This window comes from Plectropomus leopardus, chromosome 2 (assembly GCF_026936395.1).
Source record: "Plectropomus leopardus strain MGB_pleo_1.0 chromosome 2, ASM2693639v1, whole genome shotgun sequence".
NCBI classification, from domain to species: Eukaryota; Metazoa; Chordata; class Actinopteri; order Perciformes; family Serranidae; genus Plectropomus; species Plectropomus leopardus.
The window spans coordinates 26804666-26829449 of record NC_142177.1 but is presented as its reverse complement, the minus strand read 5'-3'; the positions used below and the strand labels follow the sequence as shown (position 1 = coordinate 26829449).

Here is a 24784-nt window from a genome sequence, read left to right as displayed (position 1 = left end):
CACAGTCGGATTCAGGCAGAGAAGTAAAACTGTAGTTTTATTCAAAATAAGTCTGTTTGTTACAGGGTTACTGTTAGATGCAATATAACATGATGGAAATTCTTGACATACATACGTAATTTACATAATCTTAGGTTAGAATAAGTCAAGGTTGACTTCTGGTTTCACACAGGAAATGAAGAGTTATCTCCTGGGTGAAAGTCCTGTGTTTGTTTGACCCATCCATCCACCCTGACTTCCATCCTATGTGGACTTTCTCCCTCTTTACGCAAAATCAGTTACTCTGAGCATCTAACATTGCCTCAGATAGGTTTACATCAGGGTTAGTTGAAAGCCTGGTGCGTCTCATACAGACACTAAAGGAACCTTGTGCGTCTGTATCAGACATCGAAAGGTGTGATAGAGCATCAATTTTTAAAGAAATTTCAAAGCTGCGTTTACAATGAATTTTCTTAGCAAAGCGATACATAAATTATGAATTATATTCAGCCTACAGTGATAAGAGCAATGGGATTACATCTGTAAGAGAAATTATTTTTGCGAAGAACATGCCTAACATTGTGGTGAAGTGGCTGCAAATTGTTTTACTTCATCAACATCAGTATTAAAGACAGGAGCAGAAGAAAGGAACTGAAAATGCATCACTGATAAAAGGAAAGCGAAAAGCGGACTTGGACGTTTAAGTGTTTTGTGTCTGCCATGATGGAACACCTCCTTCCTAAGCTTGGATGACAACGGGGGAAGGAAGTTAAAGTGAACATAAAAGAGGGGTGGGGTGAGTGGATGAGGTCGGAGGTGAAGTGGCACTGCGGGGTGGGGTGATGGGGAGTGTGTGGAAGAAAGGGGTGTGCCCCCCGTGCCCCCCTCCCCTGGGCCAGGCAGCTGTTTGTCTGGCCCAGTAGGAGCTTAGTTCAGACCTCGGACCACGCTCCACTACATCCCAATAGCAGAAATTTCACTGGAGCCACTCACCGCATTTGTTTTGGAATAGCTGATTGAGGGATTCAAACATGGTCTTTAGAGGCGATCGGGCTTGAGATAAAGATTTCCTGTTGGTTTTTCAAGTTGCATGTTTAAAGTTAGCCTGACAAAGTCATCGCCTGTTGCATCCCATTTTCTCTCTAGACTAAACCAAGCTATAGGCAAAAAAAGAATCACCTGGTCTTTGCAGAGGCAGCGACTGTGTGGGAAACATTCAAATTAAGATCTCTGTTGGGCTGAGATCCCTTGTAGGCCTATACGAGTTTATATGTATGTTTGTGTGTACAAAAAGAGGCAGACCCCGAAAAGCAGTGAGTATGTCGCTGTGTAAGTCCCCTTGAAAGTGTCCCTCTTTAAGACCTGTTTAAAAGGGACGCCCCCTCTTTGTGTCCACTGTTCTCCGTGGCGTATGGAGGGGCTTTTGTCCCCCTCTTTCATGTGCGCTCACAATAGCCCGGGCCGTTTGAAACACAACAGTAGATGAACTGCGCTGACAGTGTATTAAACTCTGATGAATTGCCTGTGCGAGGCATAGATCAATGTCCTTCAACCCTTAGCACACAGTGAAGCCCGGGCCTTGTCTTGGTTAAATGGAACAGGTTGCTGGCTCTTTTCAGAAGCGCCTGATTATATTCATGTTTTGTTGAAGCAGAAGCCTTTTTAAAATGTGTAAATCTTTGCGGTTCAAAAGAGTCCTATTTTTTCCCCTTTTCATTCAGGGAATTGACATTGTGTGTCTGCGCTTTGGTCCCTGCTCATTTTGTGAGCATTTTTTTGCAGCCCTCCGCGTCTTGACTCTCAAGTTAAAAACACTTTCTCTCTCTTTAAACTGACTTTTAAAGCTTTAAAAACAACCACATTAAAACAGTACGTCAGAAGCTAATGTTTCTGAGCGTCTCCGGAAAAGTGATGGCCTCTCTTAAAGCATCCGATAGCTTCACAAACATACTTGAGGTGTGTGATGTGGAGACTAGTGGCCTACCTCTGACCTTTAAATGACTTCTCTCCTCTGAAGAGGGCTTAGGGCAGCCTGTTTACACAGATCACAGCTTCAGCCACTTAAGAACAACAGGGACGGACCACTGAGCTTCTATGGCAGCTCCCACAGGGACTCTCTCAACCACCACCAGCACCACCACTCACACTAACTGGCAGATTAATCACAGGTGGCAGGAGCCAGCAGACTCCACTGAGAGTCAAATGCTTACAGCACAAACACAAATGGGAGTTAAAGTAAAACAAAAACAACTTGTAACCTGCAGGAGCTCAACATCCAGAGCTGAAAATGAGCAAACACAAACAATTTAAGCTTTGATTTCTTCCTCTTCTCAGGTGTGGTTTAGCAACAGGCGAGCTCGGTGGCGTAAGCAGGCCGGGGCCAATCAGCTCGCCGCCTTTAACCACCTGCTTCCCGGAGGATTCCCGCCCACAGGGATGCCAACTTTACCAACATACCAGCTACCAGAGTCCAGCTACCCCAGCACTACGCTATCACAGGGTGAGACAAAATGTTTCCATCCAATAAACATAAAGTATGCTCTGTGTTTTGAGTTTAATCTAATTCCACTAAAGATTACATTAGTCGTAGTTATTTGTGGTATGCATCTATATTTTATGTTCATGTTAATAACATTATGAATTATATATAAACCATGTGAAGGCTATAAGAACCATGCAGCAAGCAGTTATGTTTACAATCACATCTTTGTCACAGTAGAACAGAAACAGGCCTTCGCTTCTTCTCTTGTATGGGTCACTTGAGTCCTTTGCAACACTTTTAATCTATAAAGAGACATTTTTTTCTATGGTAATGAATTTAAAAGAAGGACATTTAATGTGTGACTTATGACTCAGTGTTTGAGGATTCTTGTTTGGCCTCAGCTCAGAGATTTAAGTGTTTTTCCTTAATTCTCAGCTGTTTGTGTTTTCCTTGTTGTCAGATGGCAGCAGCACATTGCACAGACCCCAGCCCCTGCCTCCATCCTCCATGCACCAGGGAGGCCTGACTGCTGACAGCAGCTCCGCTTACGGTCTCTCGTCCAATCGCCACGGCTTCTCCAGCTACTCCGATACTTTCATGAGCCCCTCAGCATCCAGCAACCACATGAACGCTGTCGGCAACGGGCTCTCCCCGCAGGTCAGTCCGAGACAAGTTTTACCTCAACGTATAACGTCTCCACATATAGGTAGCGCTCACATCCATCAGTCTCCCCTCCTCCTCCTCTCACTGTTCAGAATATGTAATTGTATTTGACTGAAATTAAAATTCAGAAACAGCATGTTCAGCAAAATAACTGCCAGTGTGGGCTTTTATGTTCGCCTTCCAAAGCCCTGGATTTATTTTAGCTACTCTAAATTGCTACATTTGTAAAACAATTGGATTAACATCAACAAATTAAAATTCATCTTGATAGTACCGCAAGTGCTCAAGCTGCTCCAAACAGCGGTTTCGACTTTCCTGGGACATCTAAATCCTTGCGCAGCGCAGTGAGAACACATGCAGATGAAATAATTAGCTAAAGCTTATAAATGTAGACCCATAATCTTCTTCACGTAATTGTCTGCAGCTGGAAGACTCCAGTGCTATGTAGCGATTTTCTCATCTCTTTACTGCATGATTTTCCAGGCAGCTCTACGTACAGAGTGACACAGGCGACGTGCTCTCTCTACATGTGAGGTTTTCTCACAGGTTTGGCCACTTTACGTGCTCTTGTGCACTCCTGTCATGATAGAGGAGAACGTTTCCCAGGCTACGTAGGTTTCTGGGTTTCCTAATTGCAGTTTAAATCCCTAAAATACCCACTCTACCCATTCTCCTGTGTGCCCTCTTAATATGTGACACAGTATGTTTGCTTCCTCTTGTGAAAAAGCGCAGGATTTCACATGTTAACCTCTTTGGACACCTCCATTAATGAGCGTTCAAATGCGACTCTATGGTGAGGGTTGAGCTTTAAGTAGCACAGAATGAAAAATGATTTGTATTGATGCAAATCGTGTGTACGGAGTGAATTATACACAATTACCCATCAATACTGGCCAGTCTTGCCCACCCTCACCAACAAGATGTGGTTAACAGGCAGAAAATAAGATTGAAATGGTGTGTAAAGAGTTGAAAATGAATTTCAATGCTGCATTTGTCCACAATTACCCCGTCGTTCACACGTGTTTTATTGGGAGTTTTTTTTTTTTTTCTTCAAATATTTCTCAAAGCAGATTGGAAACATTCTTGGTATTACCCTCTTTCTTCAGAGAAGAAAGAATTAAGGATTTTGTGACAAAAAAGAGATTTTCTCTCCTGCTGGAGCGACGGAGGATAACATGGAGGCTCACAGCGTGTTTGATTGTTAATCGTGGCACAGGGGCTTTAACTGCTAATGCTCTCACTGCAAACCTGCAGAAAAACACCAGGAACATGGAGTCGTTTTTTTTTTTTTCATTAATGGCTCTCTCTAATACTGGCATGGGGTACACTGTCGCTTTCTCTCCCTCTCTTCACAGGCATTCAAGAATGTGTTGGGATATTAAACATTTCCTGTCATAGTGAGGATTAGGACAGGAGCCTTTGGGCAACTGTACAGCCTGGATTTTCACTATTCAATTACTCTATCAAGTGGGTTTGTTTAATGAAGCCATCTGAAATGCATTTTATTTGTTTTTTAATTCATTTATTTATTCAGAACTTAAACTTCATTTTTTTCAGAGGGGGCATATGCATGTGGTGTGGATGTTTTTGATGTGTCACACCATGTTTGCACTGCACAGAATTGAAATGTATTGAATGCATGCAGAATGCTGTGTGGCATTCCTATCAGTCTCTCAGCATGGAGATGAATGTTCCCACTGACAGCAGAATCAGAGTTCACTCTGTGGTGCAGCGTCCTGCTGGGCTGGCCAGCCCCCATCTTTCTCTCTCTCTCTGCACAAACATGCAGCTTTCCACATAAAAACTCACAACACAGAAAACTCGCACAATAAACACCAGGTTTACCTCGTCCAAGTCTGTTTTGTCTTTGCATTTAAACGAATTCTAATCAAACGGCAAATCAGTTTCAGCTTTGGAAAATTATCGACACACATTTATTTACTGCACGTTTTGACTCTCCAGTTTTCCCTTCCCTGTAATGGAAAAAAAACAGGACAAAGAGAGTCTCTATCGAGATGGAAATGAGAATTTGATATTGTAAGTTACAGACAGCATCTGTTTGCAGGAGATATGCTTGTGCATTGGTATGTGCAAGCTATTTCTTCAAGTGTCTGGCATTGATGGCCTAGCGCTCGCTGTAAAGATTGACAAAAATTCTCTGATTCCCAGTAAATGGGCTGCGGTGGCGAGGTGCCAAGTCTGTAATGGAATCCTGCAGCGTTCAGCAGTCCCGACAGGAGCTCGCGTCCATCCCAATCCCATAACCTATCCCGACAGCACACATTTTCCCATTACAGGCGGTGGAAAAGCCGTCCGCACTCAAACTGGTTGCTGTCATTGTGGGATATACAACGTGTTTGGGGCTGGTTGAGGGAGGCTGTGTATTAGAGGGGTGGCGAGAGTGAAGCTGTGCATGGCTGGGCAAAAGGTATGAAACCAGAAGTGTGTTTTGTTGTTGGTCTTGTTTCATTTAGCGGCACAGCAGGTGTTGGAAAGAGGGAAAGGCAAGGGCACGGAGGACAGGCATTCCAGTATTTTTTATCTATCTATACCTGAAGATTTAAGCTTATGTCTGCTTTTTTATCATGGTCTACTTCATTTGTTGGGATTGGCCTTTGTCTCGGCCTCATAAATGGTCATTTGAATTATGCATACAAACTAGAAATAGAGCTTCCTTGTAACTAAAGAGGGCACACTTTGACAGCCAGTCATCTATTGAGAATATAGTATATTTTCAACAAACGCTGGTAATATGAAACTCTAAAGAGCCTTTTAGATGCTTTTCAAATGCTTCTTTGAAGCAGCGTTCATGGGCATTGGATTTGTGGGGAGACATTTGGGCTGAATTCCTCATTATTGCATGACAGGGACACCTGCTGGGAGAGGAAAGAAAACAACTGCACTGACTGGAGAGCTGAAGCCATGCAAGAGGAGCTCAGTGGCAGAGCTTGGGTTTCACTCCTCTGAGAAATTTGCAGAAATAATGACATCAGGGAATAATAAAGGCATTTCTATTGCGGAGTTAACGCACTGTTGAATGTGCTGCAGAGATGTTGTGTGGTGTTCAGGATGATAGAGAGATGTGATAGGGGAGTCAGAGGTATGACGGATAGAGATTTTATTTCTGTTTTGATGAAGGAAGTTTGCAAAGTTTTGTGAGCAACTTTTTTTCTGTTTTGCAGTTTTATGAAAGTGTTGTGTGTTTTGGAATGACAAGGATGTGTGTGTGTATCTGAGGAGGGCCTTTGGGCTGTGTGAGTGGGCCGGGCCTCCACACATACACATACACACACACACACACACACACACACACACACACACACACACACACGTACACGGGATCAGAGGCAGAGCGGCTCTCACCCCTGCCTCCCTTTGATCTGTGTCCCCAGGCCTGCCTGCCCGCGCGGCGCTGCACCGTACCACGCACGCTGACACCATGCTCACCAGCGACTCCCCACAACTGTCTGAGAGAGATAAGCCAGGGGAGACTCCAAACTGTGCTGCTGCTCTTCCATTAGCTAGCGCAGACGCTTCTTTTAAAAACGGGATGAATTATTTTTAAGAAGCAAGCTCCGCCGTTGCCAAAAAAAAAAAAAAAAAAAAAAAAATGGAGAGGGGAAAATGTACGGAACAATCTGGAGCTCTGGCTTCATTCCGCCTCCCTCCCTGACTTCTAACAAGACATTCTGCACCTGAATACCAATGAGAGGGGGAGATTCATGTAGTCCCCCACATTATTAAAACTTGGGCATTAAGCCTCTCACCGGGCACTGTGTCAGCTGGCAGGCTCCAGTGACAACAAATCAAAGGGGATGAGCACATAGCCTGCATTCATAGCTCAGCCACTCGCAGAGCAAGAGGGGGAATACATACTGGTTAATTAGAACTCCCATTAAAACAAATACTGTTTCAATTTGGCAAGTATAAAAAAAGATGTAAGAGGCTTTCAGAAAAAAGAGACCTGCTGTTGGCAGCTGCCAAGAAAATCCAGGGACTGTAAATCATATCCACTGGCTATACTGTTTCTGCACAGATTATTAGTGTTTGCTGTTGTTTTGCAACACTTTTGAACTCTGAGGAAAGATTCTGCGGCTGTGACACCAGAAATGTACCTCTGCACACATCGTGGTCGTTGTTGCATTGCGTTGGCTCTTCGTCTTCGTTTGATAACGTGTCTTGGTTTGTTTCTGCATATAGTGATATAAAACCTGCATGGATGTTATGGCATAACTAGAGTTGGAGCGATATATATCGGTTTCAAGGTATACCAAGGTATGAGAATTGCGGGTTATCATACTGTGTACAGGTGCTTATCTACGGTATTGAAGAAAAAGGGAACTGGATAGAAAATCTCACCTGCACAAGCACGTTTTCTGTCATTCCTGACTGCCTGTCAGACTTTTTACACATACTTCCATTAAAAAATGGCTTTATGTTTCAATTATGATAAAGTGTTTGCTCAAAACCCCTTCCTGTTTTCACTTACTGATAATGATAATAGTGTCTAATATAACGGATACCGTGAAACCGTGATATTTTCTGATGCAGTTATCGTACCGTAAAAGTCTGATACTGTTCCAACCCTAAACATAACTGTTCAGTGGCGTAGGTTTCAACAATGAAGGGGACACACATGAAATAGGGTGTTTTGAGTCCTTTGACAAAAAATTTCAAGCAACAGACATTTAAATTCCTGCATTCTGGTAAATAGTTTGCATCATATGTGCATTTTCTGCATCAATTCATAGTGTAAATGGCTTTACTACTTTCATGTTTTATTGTGGAGGACAGATGCAAATGTTCTAAATATTGAGGGGTACGTGTCCCCTGCATACCCCTGAAATCTATGCTTATGTAACTATTAGTTGACATTACAGAACCAAAGACTGCCGTTCATGGACAAGGATGTAGCTTACATTTCAACATTGAAGGGAACAAGGGGTTTTGGGGTCCTTAGACAGAAAATTTTGAGCATCCAACACTTTACTTGCTTAATGCTGGTGAATTTTTATGCACCAATTTTTGATGTAAATGTCTTTAATTAGTCAAAACAAAAGTCCGCTGCCACCGTCTTTTTTCTTTTTTGAGGGAACAAATGTACATATTCTAAATATCGAGTGGTGCATGCCCTGAAATGCCCCCTGAAATCTACGCCTATGTAACTATTTGTTTTTTTACAAGTCTAAATGCAAAACCTTATGATGCTACAGAACCAGACAGGGCCTCTAGTAGACAAGGACAGAGGGTCCTTTGCCAGAAAATTTTGAGTATCAAACACTATATCCCCTTTCATTTTAGTGAAATTTTACACACCAATTTGTGCTTTTTGTGAGTAAAAGTGATGTAAAACTCCTCTTCTAAATAAATTAATTGGGGTGGACAAAATGAACACGTTTTAAATACTGTACATGTACTGAATGTATTGTACATGTCCCCTGCGTCCTCCCCTAAAATCTACACCTATGCTCATATGTAGCACACAATGGTCATAACTACAGTTTTACATGCAGGCCTCAATTGCAGCAGCTGAGACAGTTCTGCAGCTGACTATCCGTCTGTGTACCTGAGCCATTTGTTGCTTACTTCGTCTCCCGAGCACCCAAGTGAAGCCATTTTCTTTTCCATTCCAAAATATTTTTGGTTGGAGCTTTATGTATTCATAATCTATTTTTCACCTACCAACCTTCCTTCCCTCCATTTGGCTTTTTGTCATCCCATGATGCCTTGCCAATAGTGCTTTGCTCTCTCACTCTCTCTCTCTCTCCCCACCTTCCCTCTCTCTTGCTCCAACTCTCTCCCCTGGAGAGGCAGCTCTTCTCCCTACGCCCAGATGAAAGGCTATGGCGGACAATAAAAATGCTATTTAAATGCAAGGGTGTTTGTGTGCGGGTGAGAGATATTTCCTGCTGAAAGTGAGCTGCTGCATCCTGATAAATAGTAAATATAAGGGAATGTGATTTACATTTATCTTGCAGAGGCAGCCAATATGAATTTCAGTAAATCCTAGAAGATGGGGATTTAAGGAGGAAAATGACTGCGACTGATTCACATGCTGTGTGTCCCACGCAGTTGAAATGCCTATAAGGTGGAGAGTGGTACTGCCTTTATTAAAGTATAGGCACAGACATCGATCCTATCTAAAATACCTATTACACATGGACATGCACTGTGTGTCACATGCTCATCTGCGGAGATTTTCAGCCTCATACATAAACAATTTGAAGGTGACTTGTATTAAAATAATAATAATAAAAAAATGTGTTTCAGCAGGCTGCTGGGCAGGTGAAGCGTCTGTGGGGTATACGCTGGCTGACCCATCTCAGAGGTCGAGGGTCAGGGTGCAGGGGGTTATGGGACGGCCGGGGGAAGAAGGCGGGCTAGTTTGCTGTGAACCTGTCCTGCTAGCCGGAGGTCTCGGGTTGTTGTCCAACAGCATGTGGTTCCTCTTAGTTCCAGATGCCACTCTGACAGGTGCATAGCAGTGATTAATACTCTCTCTGACTTTTTCTCTCTCTCACGTTTTCTCGTTCTGTCCCTCCTTCTTATGGTCTCCTTCTGCATGTCCCTCATCTTCACTCTGTGGGCTTCACAGTGCTTGTGACCTCTTTGCAAAGTTGATCTAACACTAACAGTTTACATTTTAAAATAAAAATAAAAAAGCCTAGAAATATGAGTATCTGCTGCCAGCATGCTTCGTTGCACGTGTCTCCTCCTGTCTTCCTCCTGACAATAAGATGAGAATACGGGAGGTGGTTGGGTCCTCAGCTGGTTGTCTCACGCAGCAGCTCTCCCCTCTCAGTCTCCAGCTGAGAGCTATTTCACTATTTATTTACATGTAATTATGGCTATGAGGTGCAGATATTAACACTGTCAAGAACAATTTGACCTGACATTTTTCACTAGACCTGGCCCCTGCTGTTTTTAGCAAACAACCCCCGCCCTCCTCCTCCTCCACCACCACCACCACCACCACCACCACCTCCTCTTCTTCCTCCCCCCTTTTTTTTCTCCTCCACTCCCTCGATCCGCCTCGCTCTTCTCCTGGAGCTGCTCCCTCACACACACACCGGCCCTGCCTTGCTGAAACCACTCTCCTGGAATCAGAAAATCTGCCGTTTAATTTAGAAGAGGCGTTGGTGCAAGGTGCGGAGAGTTGAAGTCTGTGTGTGTGTGTGTGTGTGTGTGTGTGTGTGTGTGTGTGTGTGTGTGTGTGTGTGTGTGTGTGTGTGTGTGTGTGTGTGCGTGCGTGTGCACGCTTTGAAGGGGCCTCTCTTGTTCCCAGTGGCTGAATCCATCCCATAGTTACTCAAGCATATCACTAGCAGAGAATAGAGGATTGCTCCCCACACGTTCTCCAATTGCAGTCCAATAGACGGCATATTAACCTCTGGTTAGCGCGGGGCCAAGTTTATAGCTTATACTGTGGGATGTTTAGGAGGGAGGGAGGGGGGACCTTTTCCTCCAGCGTGAGCAGCTGTGCTGTCTCCAGCACTAAAACTGAGCTAAACTGGGCTGGAGAGGATTTAGCTTAATGAAAATTTGCAAAAAGAGAAAGAGAGAGAGAAAGAGGTTTGGCCAACCCTAAAATAAATATTCCTTTTTCCACTTGTTTTAGCTTCTTTTGTATGCATGAACAGCCTCACGGGGAGCGGAGACACAGGCGCAGGACGGCTAACATGTTGTGAGGAGTGACAGCTTGTTCCAGTGCCCACTAATCGTCCTCATCTGTGCCTGACTTGTCAGTGCCCAGATTCTGTCAGTGCCAATCAGCCAATTAATTGAACACAATTAGCACCCCACCCTAATTCCCCCTCATACGCAGCACATTCTTCAAAGGCCCATTTCTCTCCCTCCAGCACCACCTCCCCCACCGCCACCCTTCCTCCCATTCTCTACCTCTCATTCTGCCTCTGTCTCTTCATCCTATGGTCGCTGGTGGAAGACACTTTTCAGTTTTTATTAATGTGCCGCAGCCAATTAACGCAGTGGCATGCAGGCCAGAGCCCGTCATCTGCTGCCTGCCACCATCCCGGCTGTCTGCTGCGGCCCCACGCCACCCCTCGCGCCACCTCCACCGTGACCAAAACGCTTTAATTCAATTTATGCAATCACTGTTATTTTTAAATAGTCATTTTGTCTGCTCAGATGAGGGGCCTTACTGCCCGCTGGGCCGGCCCTCTCATGTGAGGGATGGGGGAAGGGTGGGACGTTGTGGGAGCAGGAGTCGACTGACTTGGGGAGGGGGAACCCTGATATTTTCATTTGTTATTTATTCCTTTATATTTGTTTTGTGGCAAATTGTTAGATGTTTGATGCAGATTTGAGAGATAATAAAAATAAAAAAATGAAGTTTATACACATTTTTACATTTAGGTACATTTATTTATTTTTAAGAGTGTATATTTAACATTTTGTCAGTTGTCAAAGTCAGACACTTCCCAGACACTGGATCTGTGTGACTCCCAGGTCGCAGAATTAAACAGTATATTCTCTCCCTGTAATCACCCCCTCAGGACTGGCCTTCAAATATTGATCTGAAATTCAGTGTCATCACTGTGGATCTTTAATCACTCCCTGCTGCAGCGAGTATCAGCCAGGCAGATCTGCTAAGGTGCAAGATGCTATTCTGCACCACTCAGATAACTTACAGACATTTGGAGTGCTCATTTTTCCCAGCCTGCCCCGGTGACCTCTGCCTAACTTAAAGGTACATCTTGGGGGCATTTTGATTTGGGCAGAACAGGGTGCTATCGGTGACAGAGGAACTAATCCAGTCTTGCGCAGATTAAGAGTATTTGTGGAGTGGGGTGTGTTGGCGCTGGCGCCGGGAATGGAACAGAAGGGGCTCCTATCAGCTCTCCAGGCAGGCTAGCCCTCAGGCCAGCGCAGTCCTACAGGAGTCTTTGTACTTCCCAAAGCCTCCACTTTCCTCTCACTCACTCTATATCACTTTCTCTTCCCTCGTCTGCCCCCCTCCCCGCCCTCTTTCTATAGGCTATCATATTTTCACTGCCCCATTTCCTCTTTTTACGTTTGTGAATTTGCGTTGTTTTAGTCCAGTGTAAGAGTTCATGTGTCCACTTTGTTAGGTGCTTGATTGAGGACAAATAGCAATTTTCTGAGTTGCAGATTTGTAAAATATAAATTCTGCACGTTTAAATCATGCACAGGATATTAGAATGAAATTGTTTAAGTGCAACAACACAAATAAGTTTTAATTTAAAAAAACAGGGAAGTTGCAGCACATCTACACTCTATTTCTTAGCAGACTTTTCCCCCTTTTTTGTTTTTATTTGTATCTCACAATGTTTCTCTGCGCTCTGTCCCTGCCACATTGTTTTATTCTGGAAAGAAATCCAACAAAGAACATCTCGTCAAACATTCGCACAGACAAAAAAAAAATGTAATTTGACTGTTGAAGAAATTAGGGAGGTATGAAAGGGCCTCTTTTTGTGTTTCAAGTGCGCTATTTATTTATCTGAAAGGATGCACATTGTATCAATTTACACTCCCCCATTCACTTCGCCACAGGCTGGAGGGCTCAGAAGTTGAGAGAATTAATTACTTTTTTATTATTATTTATAAAGTAATCTATCTGTAGAGAGGGAGCAGAAAAAGGAGAAGGAGAGGGTGCGGGGAGGAGGAGGGCTGAGAGAGGCAGGGAACGCCCTGGAGCATTGTCCTTTAAACTAGGTCCTGGCTCGCATTATCTCCCAAACCAGCACTCACACAACGTCGAACAACAAACGAACTCTGGGCTGCTGAAGACGCTGTATGCAAGGAAAGAGAGGGAGGTGGGGAGAGAGGAGAGGGAGGGAGGAAGTCTTCTCTGCAAGAGAGTAAAGAGCATGTTAGGAAAAATAATGTGGCCGTTAGATTTTTTTTCTTAGCTCTTAAATTGTACACTTATTCAAACTCCACAAGTCTTGTTTAATACATCTGAGTGTTTGCGGAGAAGAACAATTTAACACTTGAGTAACATCCTGGTGCAGCAGACCCCATTCAGTGAAACTCCATCAAATATTGCATCAACAGTCATCTTAAGAATCACATTCAAGTCAAACCGTGTGCATCCTATATGTATAAAAATCCATCAAACACGTTTTTATTACTCACTGAGAGTAAATTCACTGTCAGCAGGAATATAACACTTTCCCTGCATTTATGTGATACCGAAATAATCGTAGAGATTAGTTCCCGACTGAGAAAATTTATGTAAACACCCTCCCCAACCCCCAAGTCAGAACTCAAAAAGTTGGTGAAAATTTTGGTGCATCAGTTACAGAGTTGATGTCAGATATGCAGAAACATGGCGGACAAAAGTAAATGTTTAGTTGATGGCAATTAACTTTTTATTAATTCACATATTGCATGTCAATGTTTTGCTCACATGCAATTTTTAATACGTCATTAGGTTGCAGCCGTTAGTCGCTGTTCACTTAGAGAGACCTAGATTAGCTAGAAAAGTTATTTCTTAGCAATAGTCAGGTAAAACAATATTTTAGAAGGTTAAGGGATATACTGGTGCAGTCTGTGACAAAACTTTTATCGTGTTGTTTCTGACCAGTGAAATACAATACATCTTCTTTGTAGCATTCATGTTGTTTCCACATTACAACTTAAAGTCAGAAGAACAACTTCCCAACTCAGAAAATGGGACCATCCGAGAAGCACGTGAATGCAACATTTGTGCCTTAATTTGATATCTATAAAGTTTCATGTAGTAACAGAAATATGTGAGGGTATCCAGCTGCAAATGGTTTTTACGAGTTTATGTGACTCAGTATCATTTAACCCCTGAATGTGAAGGGAGAGAACTTTATGGGGACATCAAAGTGGCAAAGTCATGCAAGTAAAACTGACCTGTGGAAAACATAAAATACTGTAGATGTTAGTTGATGAAGACAACTTCATCCCGGTCTCCTAGAAATTAGGTTACATGCAACTAATTTGAAACAGCAAATACATTTTGAGTGAAACATAATGCAGAGCAAATTATGTTTTCTATTATAGGCAAAAGTTCACAACATAGCAAATATGTGCAATGTGCAGAGTTAATAGTCCAAGATGTGCATTAATGTAACGCATAAAGACAGAGTAAGATGGTATAGACAACATATTTAATTTGTTTTCCACCAGTCTTGCAATACACTGTCTGCTTGTTAAGACTACAACATTTGTTAAATAATTACCTTTTTATCAGGACTTGAAATCATGATCTTTCCCTTTTCCTAACCAAAGGCGGGCCAAAGTTTTTTGCCTAAACCTTAAATAGAAGTCTGGACGCAGTCCCAAAGCTCTGGTGTCAAGCTCCTTCAGTTTGTACGCCCACCATCCTCCCCAAACACCTCCTTTTGAAGCCCACACGGTACATGAATGAAGTGTTTCGTTACCTTAAAGAAAGGTGTCTGAACAGGCTTTCTTGATAACGCTGTCACAACAACTTAATCAAGAATGTAATTTCTGGGAAACAGGGTTGCTGAGAGGCAGAAGTGACTCCAAGTCTCCAAAACAGTCCGACCTGTCACTTGAAAGATAAGCTCCCCTCTATCTGCACCTCCATCAGATTGAGAGGACAGAAGTGAAACAGCATTGATTTTTTTTTTATAGTGGTGTGAACACAAAATGTAACTGAGCCACAGCTAACGAGAACCCGAATACTCCAGAAGAGCTCAAATCATTGAGTCTTTTGGGGAAGGACGGCTGAAGGATAGCGACGTCCTCACACATGACAACACTTGTTAGACTCCAAAATGGCCGACCCGAGCTAATTCGCTAAAATAGCAAAACTGCCACAATGTCAACGATAAGAAGTCATTTTCTTTTGAGGAACTTTTATGAGCATGAATAATAATCGAGCCAATTGTTGGCTATTCTATTTCATAAGGAAGCGATCGAATCAAGCTTCAATTAACCAATGACTAAAATGGACTCATGCCCTCCAGCTGTCTCTCTCAGGACACTTAACAAGCGTCCCCCCTCCTCCTCCTCCTCCTTCAGTCTCTGCCATCACAACTCATCAGGACACACACTCCTCTCATCCTTCTCAGAGTGAGCAGCTCGGCTCCATATGGGAGGAAGCATCACATGTGTCCGGCATGAAGAGAGCCATGAATCTCCCTCTTATGGATACATGTCACATGCTTTGTCCGCAGATGTGGAGGGGACGAAGGGGTGGGTGGGGGTTTCCATACTGATAGAATTAACATGTGGAAATGACTAACCAGCCTTTTTGTTTCTGATGTGCTTCATATTTCCTGGGAGGCCTTCTCTAAAGATATGATTAATTTGCAGAATACGGTTAATTTTCCCTCGGTGGGATATTCCTGGCCTAGTGCATCATTTGTGGACTGTTTGGCTCGCCTCTGTGTTTGCAGCGTGCGTGTGCGTGCGTGCGTTCATGCATGCAAACATATGTCTGCGTGTGCATCACCCCTGTGTAACCACCTCCATGATGGGCTAATTGGTTTAGCAGCCAGGGGGCCAAAGGCCAGTGCAGCATAGCAAAACTCAACATGAACCTGATGTTGAAGGGAAGGCTGCCCTGCTATAGGAGGGAAGCATGTGTGGGACAATTCCCCTTTTACACCCCCTCCCACACTCACACACGCTCCACTTTCCTTTTTCACTTAAAGAAACTCGCAGCAGAAGAAAACTAAATTCTTCACAGTGTTCTGGGCCGCTGTGCTTCAGACTGGGGTAGCACTAGAGGTAATCTCTTCCATTTTAACATATTTTGAGACCTTCTTCTGACGAGTGTCACATGCTATTACATTAATCTAGAATATTGAATTGGAAGCTTTTATGCACTATGAATAATATACACACTGTGATATTCAGGCGAGCCTCAACCTGCAGTATCAGCGGGCCCCTCAGTAAGGTTTGTGGAGCCTACTTTGTGTGGGGATCTGAGGGGATCATTTACCAGTTCCAACTCCATTACTATTCATGAGATGGGTAGGCTAGGGGCGAGGGATTAGGGACTCCCTTGGTGCTTGTTGTGCTGTAGGCTCGGGCTCAGGCCTCAGGCTCCGGGACAGGGGCTGTCTGGCACGGATGGTGGGTCTATTATCACCCTGGGACCCTTCTGTCCCACAGCAGAACACTTACTGGCAGCGCCAGCTAATGGAAACAGTCTCTCTTGTTCCCTTTCTCCTTTTTTTAACCTCATCACCCTCCTCGTATCCTTCCCCTTGCTCTTCAAAAAAAAAAAAAAAAAAAAAAAAAAGATGGGGGAAGTTTTTCCCTTTCCCTATTTCAAAGTTGAAATGGTATATTTCTATTGGCATCTTTACCGTGAAGTGCTAGGATGGCACTATATTTGCAGAAAAAAAAGTACTTTCCCTCAACTCTGTCAATGCTTTGATCCTCAATTTTCCAAATTTCTAACATCCTCCGTTCCCCCTTCCCCCCAGGTGATGAGTATCCTGAGTAACCCCAGTGCCGTACCCTCCCAGCCCCAGCACGACTTTTCCATTTCCCCCCTGCACAGCAGCCTGGAGAGCTCCAACCCCATCTCAGCCAGCTGCAGCCAGCGCTCTGACACCATCAAGAGTGTGGACAGCCTGGCTTCCTCCCAGTCATACTGCCCCCCCACCTACAGCGCCACCAGCTACAGCGTGGACCCCGTCACCGCAGGCTACCAGTACAGCCAGTACGGCCAGAGTGAGTAACATTTAAACACTGTTTGTTATACTTTTTTGTTTAAACACATTAGTCCAATCATAGGTTACTTTTTCAAAAACGTTCATTTACTAAACTGAAAGTCTGTGGCCAAAATGATACAATTTGTTTGCAAAATGCACTCAAACTCACAAAACAAACATAAAACAAAACATGCAACAAAAGAAAATATTTCCATCAATCAACACAACTTGCAGTCAAATGAGTATATATCCCTTCAGTCAATCATTACACAATGGACAAGAAAATCCAAACTACAGCTATCAGTATGAACATGTTCAGCTTAGAAATAATTTGTGCTTCATGCCTGTGACATTTATTGATAATGCACGTAATGATAGTAGCCGAGGTGCTAAAAAGAGAAGCAAACATATCACATGATGAAGTTTTCTTGGTTAATTTTATTCTTGTGTACAGGTTTTTCTGTGCATATCATCTATGGTTGACATATAGGACAAACCTACAGTAAGCAGTTAGACCAGATGACTTTGGACATTCATTATGGCACAGCCTTTGTTCTGCATTCTTTGTATTCATAATGTATAAATAATAAATACTCACAAACATTTTTTTTCTATAGTATTTTACTGTCTATTGAATCAAGTTTTTGGCTTGACCGCAGAAGCCATCTAGGTTTTGACCTAGTCTTCTTTGCAGAGTTTTCTAACCCAAAAACACAGAATAACTGTCCCCTCCTCTGCTCACTGGCCTTTTCCCTCTTTGATCCATACTTGCAAACAGCAACACAGATGCTGCATTTTTTAAAATAGATGATAAGAACAGCTGATTAAAGAGTCGTGCAAAACAGTTTCACACAGGTGTTTTAGATATTCAGAATTAGATCATTACTGTAGATGTTTTTACTTCTGTTTAACACAGATAATCCAAGAGAGTTTGGGGTCTTTCTTTGAGATCGATGTTAATTTTTTTGAAAAAGAGTGAAAAATGTGTGAAACCAATGAACAAATGTCAACACATTTGTAAGAGAGGACTTCTGCTGTGCTAAGAAGGTGATGATGAAGATCAAGCGGATCCAAATGTCATTTATCAATCCAGAAAAACTGTAACCTGAGTTGTTGAGCTTTTTTCTCGTTATGTGTCCACACGAGTCGTTCCTTTATATCCTCCACTTAAATTGACTACGTTTAAAACTCCCAGGCAAGAGAGCCTCCTGACCTTTGCACCCCGGTTGGTGGAGGCAGACACGTGCTCTTGATAAAGACCCCCCCCAACCCCAACACCACCATCCTCCTAGAGAGCTGCCTTAGTCACACCCCACTCCACTTGGATGGGAAAGAGGAGAGGGCCACTTCAAAGAACGGCACACCCTCAGGGGCCACAGTGTCCTCTTGCCCACCTCTCCCTCTCTCTCTCTTCTCCATCACACACACACATACACACACAGCCTCAGGGCAGGAAAGAGTTTGCTTTATTAGATTAGCATAATTGACTGATGCTGTCACAGCCATTCATAAGAGGTAAAATGAAGCACACTTCCCCAACAAGCCAGCCAGCGCCAGCGAGCCCACATTTGTTTGTATTTATGTGCAGCTTGTAGTAGTGAGTATTGTGCTTTTTTTTCTTCTTTTAAAAAAAATGTTGTTTGTTTTGTGGTGCATGAATGCACGTGCCAAGCCGTCACGTTCTGTGTGTGCACACCAGCGTTTTGTCAGCGAGCGAGAAACTGATGGCAGTGCGGATGTGAGCTGATGTGAGGTTAATTAAGATGGTGATTGAGCACAGTAGATGGGTAATGAATGGAGGAGAGAGGAGAGAGCTGCTGTCTGAGGATGAAAATGATCGGCCATGTGGAGTGTGGAGGGCATGAAATCAGAGATGCCAAGTGTAATGAAGACTGGCACACAGAACACACACGGGGACCCGTCTGAGTGACAGCATGGAGACTTTACCAGGATGCACATGCTCCGTGCCAACGGCGTGCCAACCTCAGACAAGGGACAGGGGAGGGGTTTTTTTATCTTTCACTCTCTCGCTGTGAATTGTTTTTTCGTTTGACTCACTTGCTTCTGCCACAACTTATTTCAGCCTTAATCAGAGGGATGAAATGCGAGTAAATGGGACATATGTCTCAGGAATCTACCACCTGTCCAGTAATGGAAGAAATATTTAAATCCTTTACTTATGTAAAAGTAAGAATACCACTGCGTAAAAATACTCTGTTACAAGTAAAAGTCTTACTTTTAAAATGGTAGTTAAGGAAAATTTACTTTAAGTATTTAAAGTAAAATTACCCCCCCAAAAAAACACACACAAAAAATCACATTTCTTAAAAAACGGAAGAAGAATAAAAACAAAAACCTAAAAATATATAAAATATCAAATAATAAATAAAATAAAATAAAATAGAAAAAGACCAAAATGTTTATCACATTAAATGGCAATTAATTATCTGTGAATCTATCTATGGATGAATCAACTAATTGTTGCAGCAGTGCTTGTATAAACTTTAATTGATAACAAAACATCATATTTTATAAACTCCTATGATTTTTATGCAAAAACCTTAATTTGTAAAGTCACTAAAATGTTCACATAAATGCAGTGAAGTAAAAAGTACAGTATTTCCCTCTGAAATGTAGTGGAGTAAACGCATAAAGTAGCATGAAAATAAAATCCTCACATTAAGTAAAAGTACTTCAAATTCATACAGTAGTACAGTACTTGAGTAAATGTACCCAGGGACATTCCACCTCTGCACCTGTCTGACGTGTGTCTTTTTCTGTGTCTTTGTGTCACAGCTGCTGTGGACTACCTGGCCAAGAACGTGAGCTTGTCCACCCAGAGGAGGATGAAACTGGGAGACCACTCGGCCGTGCTGGGACTGCTGCAGGTGGAGACGGGACAGGCCTACTGAAGCCCCCACCTCCTGGGACGCATCCTGCACCACTCTCCTCCGCCCTCTGCCACCCTCCTACATGCTCCATCAAGTCTGGACTCCAACTCCAGCTCGCCTCTCTGCTGCTCGATCTGCAGCCTGGCCATGACATCAGCGCACAGACACGCAGCCTCGCTGAGAAAGTGACGCTTGCGGGTGTGACGAGGCACTTCGGGGAATGGAACTAAACTTTTCACGTCATTGTCAACCACCAGGCGGCTCTGCACCCTCTCTTCTCAATCTTTGGGCGTCTCTGCCTGCTCCTTCTACTCCTCCTCCCCCCCCCCAACACAGCCCCAAACCTCGTTTTGTTTTGCTCCGAAGGCCAGACAGAACCCCAGAACCCCCGAGGATGGTCGGCTGCCTTGGCCTGAGTTCCTGTTTGTCATGGCTGCAGTCCAGCACACATTTAGAGCCATCAACAACATGTACTTTGACCTTGCTATTCATAGTAGTTAACAAAGCCAATATCATTTGAACGACTCTTATTCCTTTTTGATATTGTTAAGATTATTGTTGCTGTTAATATGATTATGGTTAATGTGATTTATGTTGTTCTTTGATTCCATTCGTATCTCTTTTCTCTGTTAGATGTTGGTGCGTAAAACACGGTGTGGATGATCTGGGAGTGAGTGTCTGCTGCGTGTGCATGTTCTCGCGTGTCGGCATAGTCACACAAAGAGAGGATGATTGTTTTCCAAGCTGCTGTTCCTCTGCCTGTTCCCTGAGCTCTAATGTTCGTGAGCGATTTGACCTTCCCACTTTCATATTCATCTTGACATTCCTAAAGAACTTGGCCACTCTGTGGGAAGTCTGGCTGGATGGATTCTGCAGGGAATTAAAGCAGCGTTTTGGCGGCCAATAGCTTTCCCCTTCTAACCTCCATCCCATCCTTAGCCGCGGTCCATGGGGAGGGGGGCATTGTTTGCAAAAACAGGATTGGGGAAATTAATGTATTTTGTTTAGAAATATGGACCTTGCCAAGGAGGGCTAACTCAATTCCCTGTCTCCTCCTCCCAAATCCCCTCTGCCGGGGAACCCTGTGTGACTTTAGCAGATTAAATCACACAAAAATAATGTCAAAGCTAATTCACAGTGACCCTTCCCATTGCTAGCCAGTATTTTTTTTTTTTTTATAGAGTAATTAGCTCATTTTGTAAATGCACCTTCAGTTGGTTTTCAGACTAAACACAAGCATTCCTTCGAAACATTCCTCCGCCTCCATCTGCGAATAAACTACAAGCATTCCGACGCTTTTCTGTTACGAGATTAAAAAGTACACAAGCTGTGCCATTCACATGCACTCTGGAAAATCATTTAATCCAGTCAGTTGTGAAAGGGCACAGGTAACACCACTGATTGGCCCCCCTCTCTGGTTCGGACCGGAGCCCCCCTCTAATCCTCCGCTTTCACTGAAATGTACAAAAAGAAGGAAATGTGTAGTGGATATGAGACGTTTGTGTAGCACTCATAGTTTGATGCAGGACCAGCTGTTCCCTTGAGATGTGCGCGATATTTTTGGCGTCAGTGTGACGATTTATCTCAAGACGGGATTCGGTCTTTGGTCGCCTTGAAAAGCTGAGCTGAAAACTGTACAGTAGCTGGAGCAGATTGTGTATTGTTTGTTTATAAAGAGTATGTTTTATACTAAAACAAAACTATGTTGAGTGGTAGGTAAGCAAGGGATCTGTGGATGTTTGATTTGAGTTTCCTTAACTGGCTTGTTTTTCTTCTGGTTTTGTTCTAATTGTATTTAATTGGTTTAGCTGTTTTGACCAAATCTTTTGTTCCTGTTTTTGGGCCCAGGTAAGAACGAATTTGTATAAATTAGTAAAATATAATTCCATCAAAAATGTTCCACTTAAAAATTGTATAAAAGAGGATCAAACTGAGCTGGATGGAAAGTGACAGCTTGGTGACACAGATAGACTCCCTGGACCACAGGACCGCTGTATATTTGAACGGTGGCTGGATGAAACATCCGAGGGTGTTTTTGACCACCTGATCTCACAGACTGATCATAAGTGCAGACCAGACTTGACTGGACCGTGGACCTAACACACCCGAGACTCCGGTGTGGGACTTTACCAACGGTTCAGCATGATGACGCTGGTGAACGCAGCCTCTCTGCTCTGGGAATCGAGTCACGTTTGATTTGTGGACCAATAAGACTTCACGGAAAGTAACGCTGACTCCGCACTGAATCGCAGCAGCTCCAGCTGCTCCGCTTAGACGCCTCACTCATGTGTATATTTTAAAAAGGAAGAATTTTAGAATCGTCTTTAGTGTATCAAACCCATTTCTAACACTTGCGTCAATAAACATTTGGATATTTAAAGCATACAACTCCTTCTCCCCCCTCTCTCCCCTCTGTTTGACCCTTAACCTGTTTAGTTGCTTTCTGACATCTGTGCTTTGCTTTTCTCCTTTTTCTGTTCCGCATGTGTGTATATTATCATGGTATAATTTATTCTGCTGTATGAAGTATTAGAGTAGTGGGAAACTTGTACTGGTATTTACTACCTTCAGCCTGTTGGTGTGTTTACTGTAACACTGGCGTAACTGTTATCAATTAAAGATCCAAAACTGATTCTGCCAGTTGCCTCTTTTTATTGAGTGTGTTGGTTATTTTGCATGTCCTTAAAATGTCTGAAATTTTGATTCCATGTGGTTTTACCGTGTGTAAGAGTGTAGAGTAGTTTGATCCGTCAACTGATCCATCACAGGAAATTAATCTACAACAGTTTTTGTAACTGACTGATAATTTAAGTAATTTTCAAACAAAAATCTTCTGCTGTCCTTTTTCTCTAACATGAGAATTTATTGGTCCAAATTATTGTGAAATATCTTGAACACTTTTTTTACTAATTATAATAATGCTGGGGGGTACACGCCCCATATACCCCCAATATATTGATGAAAAATATAAACTGACCCGTTCAGATCTTCATTTGTTGTGCAGGTACAAAAACATAAATGAATAACATTATAAAAGAACGCACTAAAACAAACACTAAACACTAAAAACATCCCAACAATAAAATTACAATAAAACAGACACTTGCAATAAAAATAAACCCAGTCCCTGAAAGCAATATAAATAGTTAAAAATTGCCCAGTATAGGTGTAAAGATTAAAAATGGCCAACAGACATTTGCTAATTAAATAATGTGTGCAAACTGAAGGATAAAGTGTAAATAAGGTCATTTCCAGTGGACAAAACTTTTCTAGGATGTCTAGATCTATGATTTCTGTCATCTGACCTGAATCTACAGACTTATTTGATGGGATATCTCTAATCCAATCACAGTCTTCCACATCATCTAAAGTGGACTTTAGTAGAGACATAAACCCCATTTTTTAAACAAGCCTGTGAGGAAAGGAGGTAGCAGCAGACCCCTTTCAGTCAATAAATTGTATTGCTAATGTACATAATTTGCATTTGAAATGCTTACTTATACATTACTTTTACATATCGAAAAATCATATAAAAGATTTCACATGGGATTTTTTAAAAAAAATATCCGTCAATTGGAATGGGAGGTGGAAGCTGCAAAATGCTAAATAAATAATTTGATTTTCTAATGATACAATCATCTTATAATTCATTCTGTTGATTATATTCATCTCAGCCAATTTTCAACTCGCTGTTTTCAGGAGATACTTCAAGATATATTGAGCTGTGAAGACATACAATACAAAACATGAATGCATTAATTTTTATTTTCCTCCTAGAACTGAAGACTCTTTTCACTCAGAGTCATTTTTTTTGAAAATTAAGTGATATGTGAATATACTTTTTCATTTGTAGCCTATTTTCACATGTACTGTTTTCATTTATCTGATTATCTGATTCTATGTATTAATTTTGTCAACAAAACAAAACAAACATGGGAGGAAACATCGGAACAACACAGTATGTAAATAATCGGCTATTTCACCATAAGTAACTGAATATTTCAGCAAATGACGTAGCTGTCAAAAAATAAATGAAAAAAATGAACTACCACCACGACTAAATGAATTCCTCCAAACTGACGTGAATACGTCATCGCGTCGGGTCAAAGTGCAGGGGTCGGGGTCAGTATGATCTTTGGACAACACGTCTGAGGTATAGGGTCAATACTTTGGACAGACAGACAGTATCTGGGCTGTTTTTCAGATCTATAAAACATCGAGGACGCCGGGTCTTCCTCTGTGCAGATCATGGATCTATTGATGCAGATCCATCGGGATGGATTTTATAGCAGCTAGTGATGGAGACACATGTAGCTTTACGGGCTGCCTGGGGGACACGAGCTGCTTCAGTTGACAGACAACTGTCCTGTACCATTGAAAAGGAAATATGAGACATTTTGCCACAAACTGAGGAGAGTGAGCGGACCGTCTTTGGACCAGCGGAGCCACTAATGTAAGTTCCCCACATCTGCTCATTTTCCTGTTGATCCTCAACACAAATCACCAGAATACATGATTGAATTGTTCAGGTCATTATATTAAAACCTTGTGGCACAAAAACACTCTGTTATATTTAGAAAAGGATCTTGTTTCGGTCTAAAATACGCTTTTCTGCAGCTGGAAATGCCGCCGATCAGACTGAAAAACACCCGGTACACGTTCAGGTGTGCTCCGTTTTGTTTCCAGGTTAAATGATTTGGTGTTTGTGTCAGAGGTGTTACCCAACCGGCAGCGCTGTGTTTATGAATAAATGTGTCGTTGACCCTTGCTTATTGGTTATAGATTTTTTTGTTTACATTCACACCTGCTGTGGGGCTGTAAACATGTTTCCGGGGCCCATGAAGCAGGGGCGTGTCTAAGGAGTGGCCTGGGGTGGCACCTGCTAATACAAGATATACTTGCTGTAAACTGCATGATGGCTGTCACGTGGTGCATGTCCACAAAAAATACCACAAGGAAGAAGCAAGATGCAGTGTGTATATAATTATAATAGTTATAATAATAATCTTTATTTATATAGCACATTTCAAGCTTAAACACAAAGTGCTTCCCAAATAAAAAGGTTTACAGATTAAAATAAAACAAGATGTCAGAAACCCATGTAGCTGACCGCTTATGAC

At 42.6% G+C, this 24784-nt stretch overlaps 1 protein-coding gene across 4 annotated transcripts in view; it reads left to right on the top strand.

Annotated features, from left to right (window-relative positions):
- The window catches only part of pax7a (paired box 7a), a 56632-nt gene extending 34336 nt beyond the window's left edge, over positions 1 to 22296 (top strand). For all 4 annotated transcript variants that reach the window (XM_088089443.1, XM_088089440.1, XM_088089441.1 and 1 more), the window contains 4 exons: positions 2314 to 2479; positions 2922 to 3118; positions 16543 to 16792; positions 19570 to 22296. In XM_088089443.1, the coding sequence (XP_087945569.1) occupies positions 2314 to 2479; positions 2922 to 3118; positions 16543 to 16792; positions 19570 to 19685 (729 nt within the window). In that variant the 3' untranslated portion in view covers positions 19686 to 22296. The remainder of the gene's footprint in view (positions 1 to 2313; positions 2480 to 2921; positions 3119 to 16542; positions 16793 to 19569) is intronic.
- Positions 22297 to 24784: the final 2488 nt, after the last annotated feature.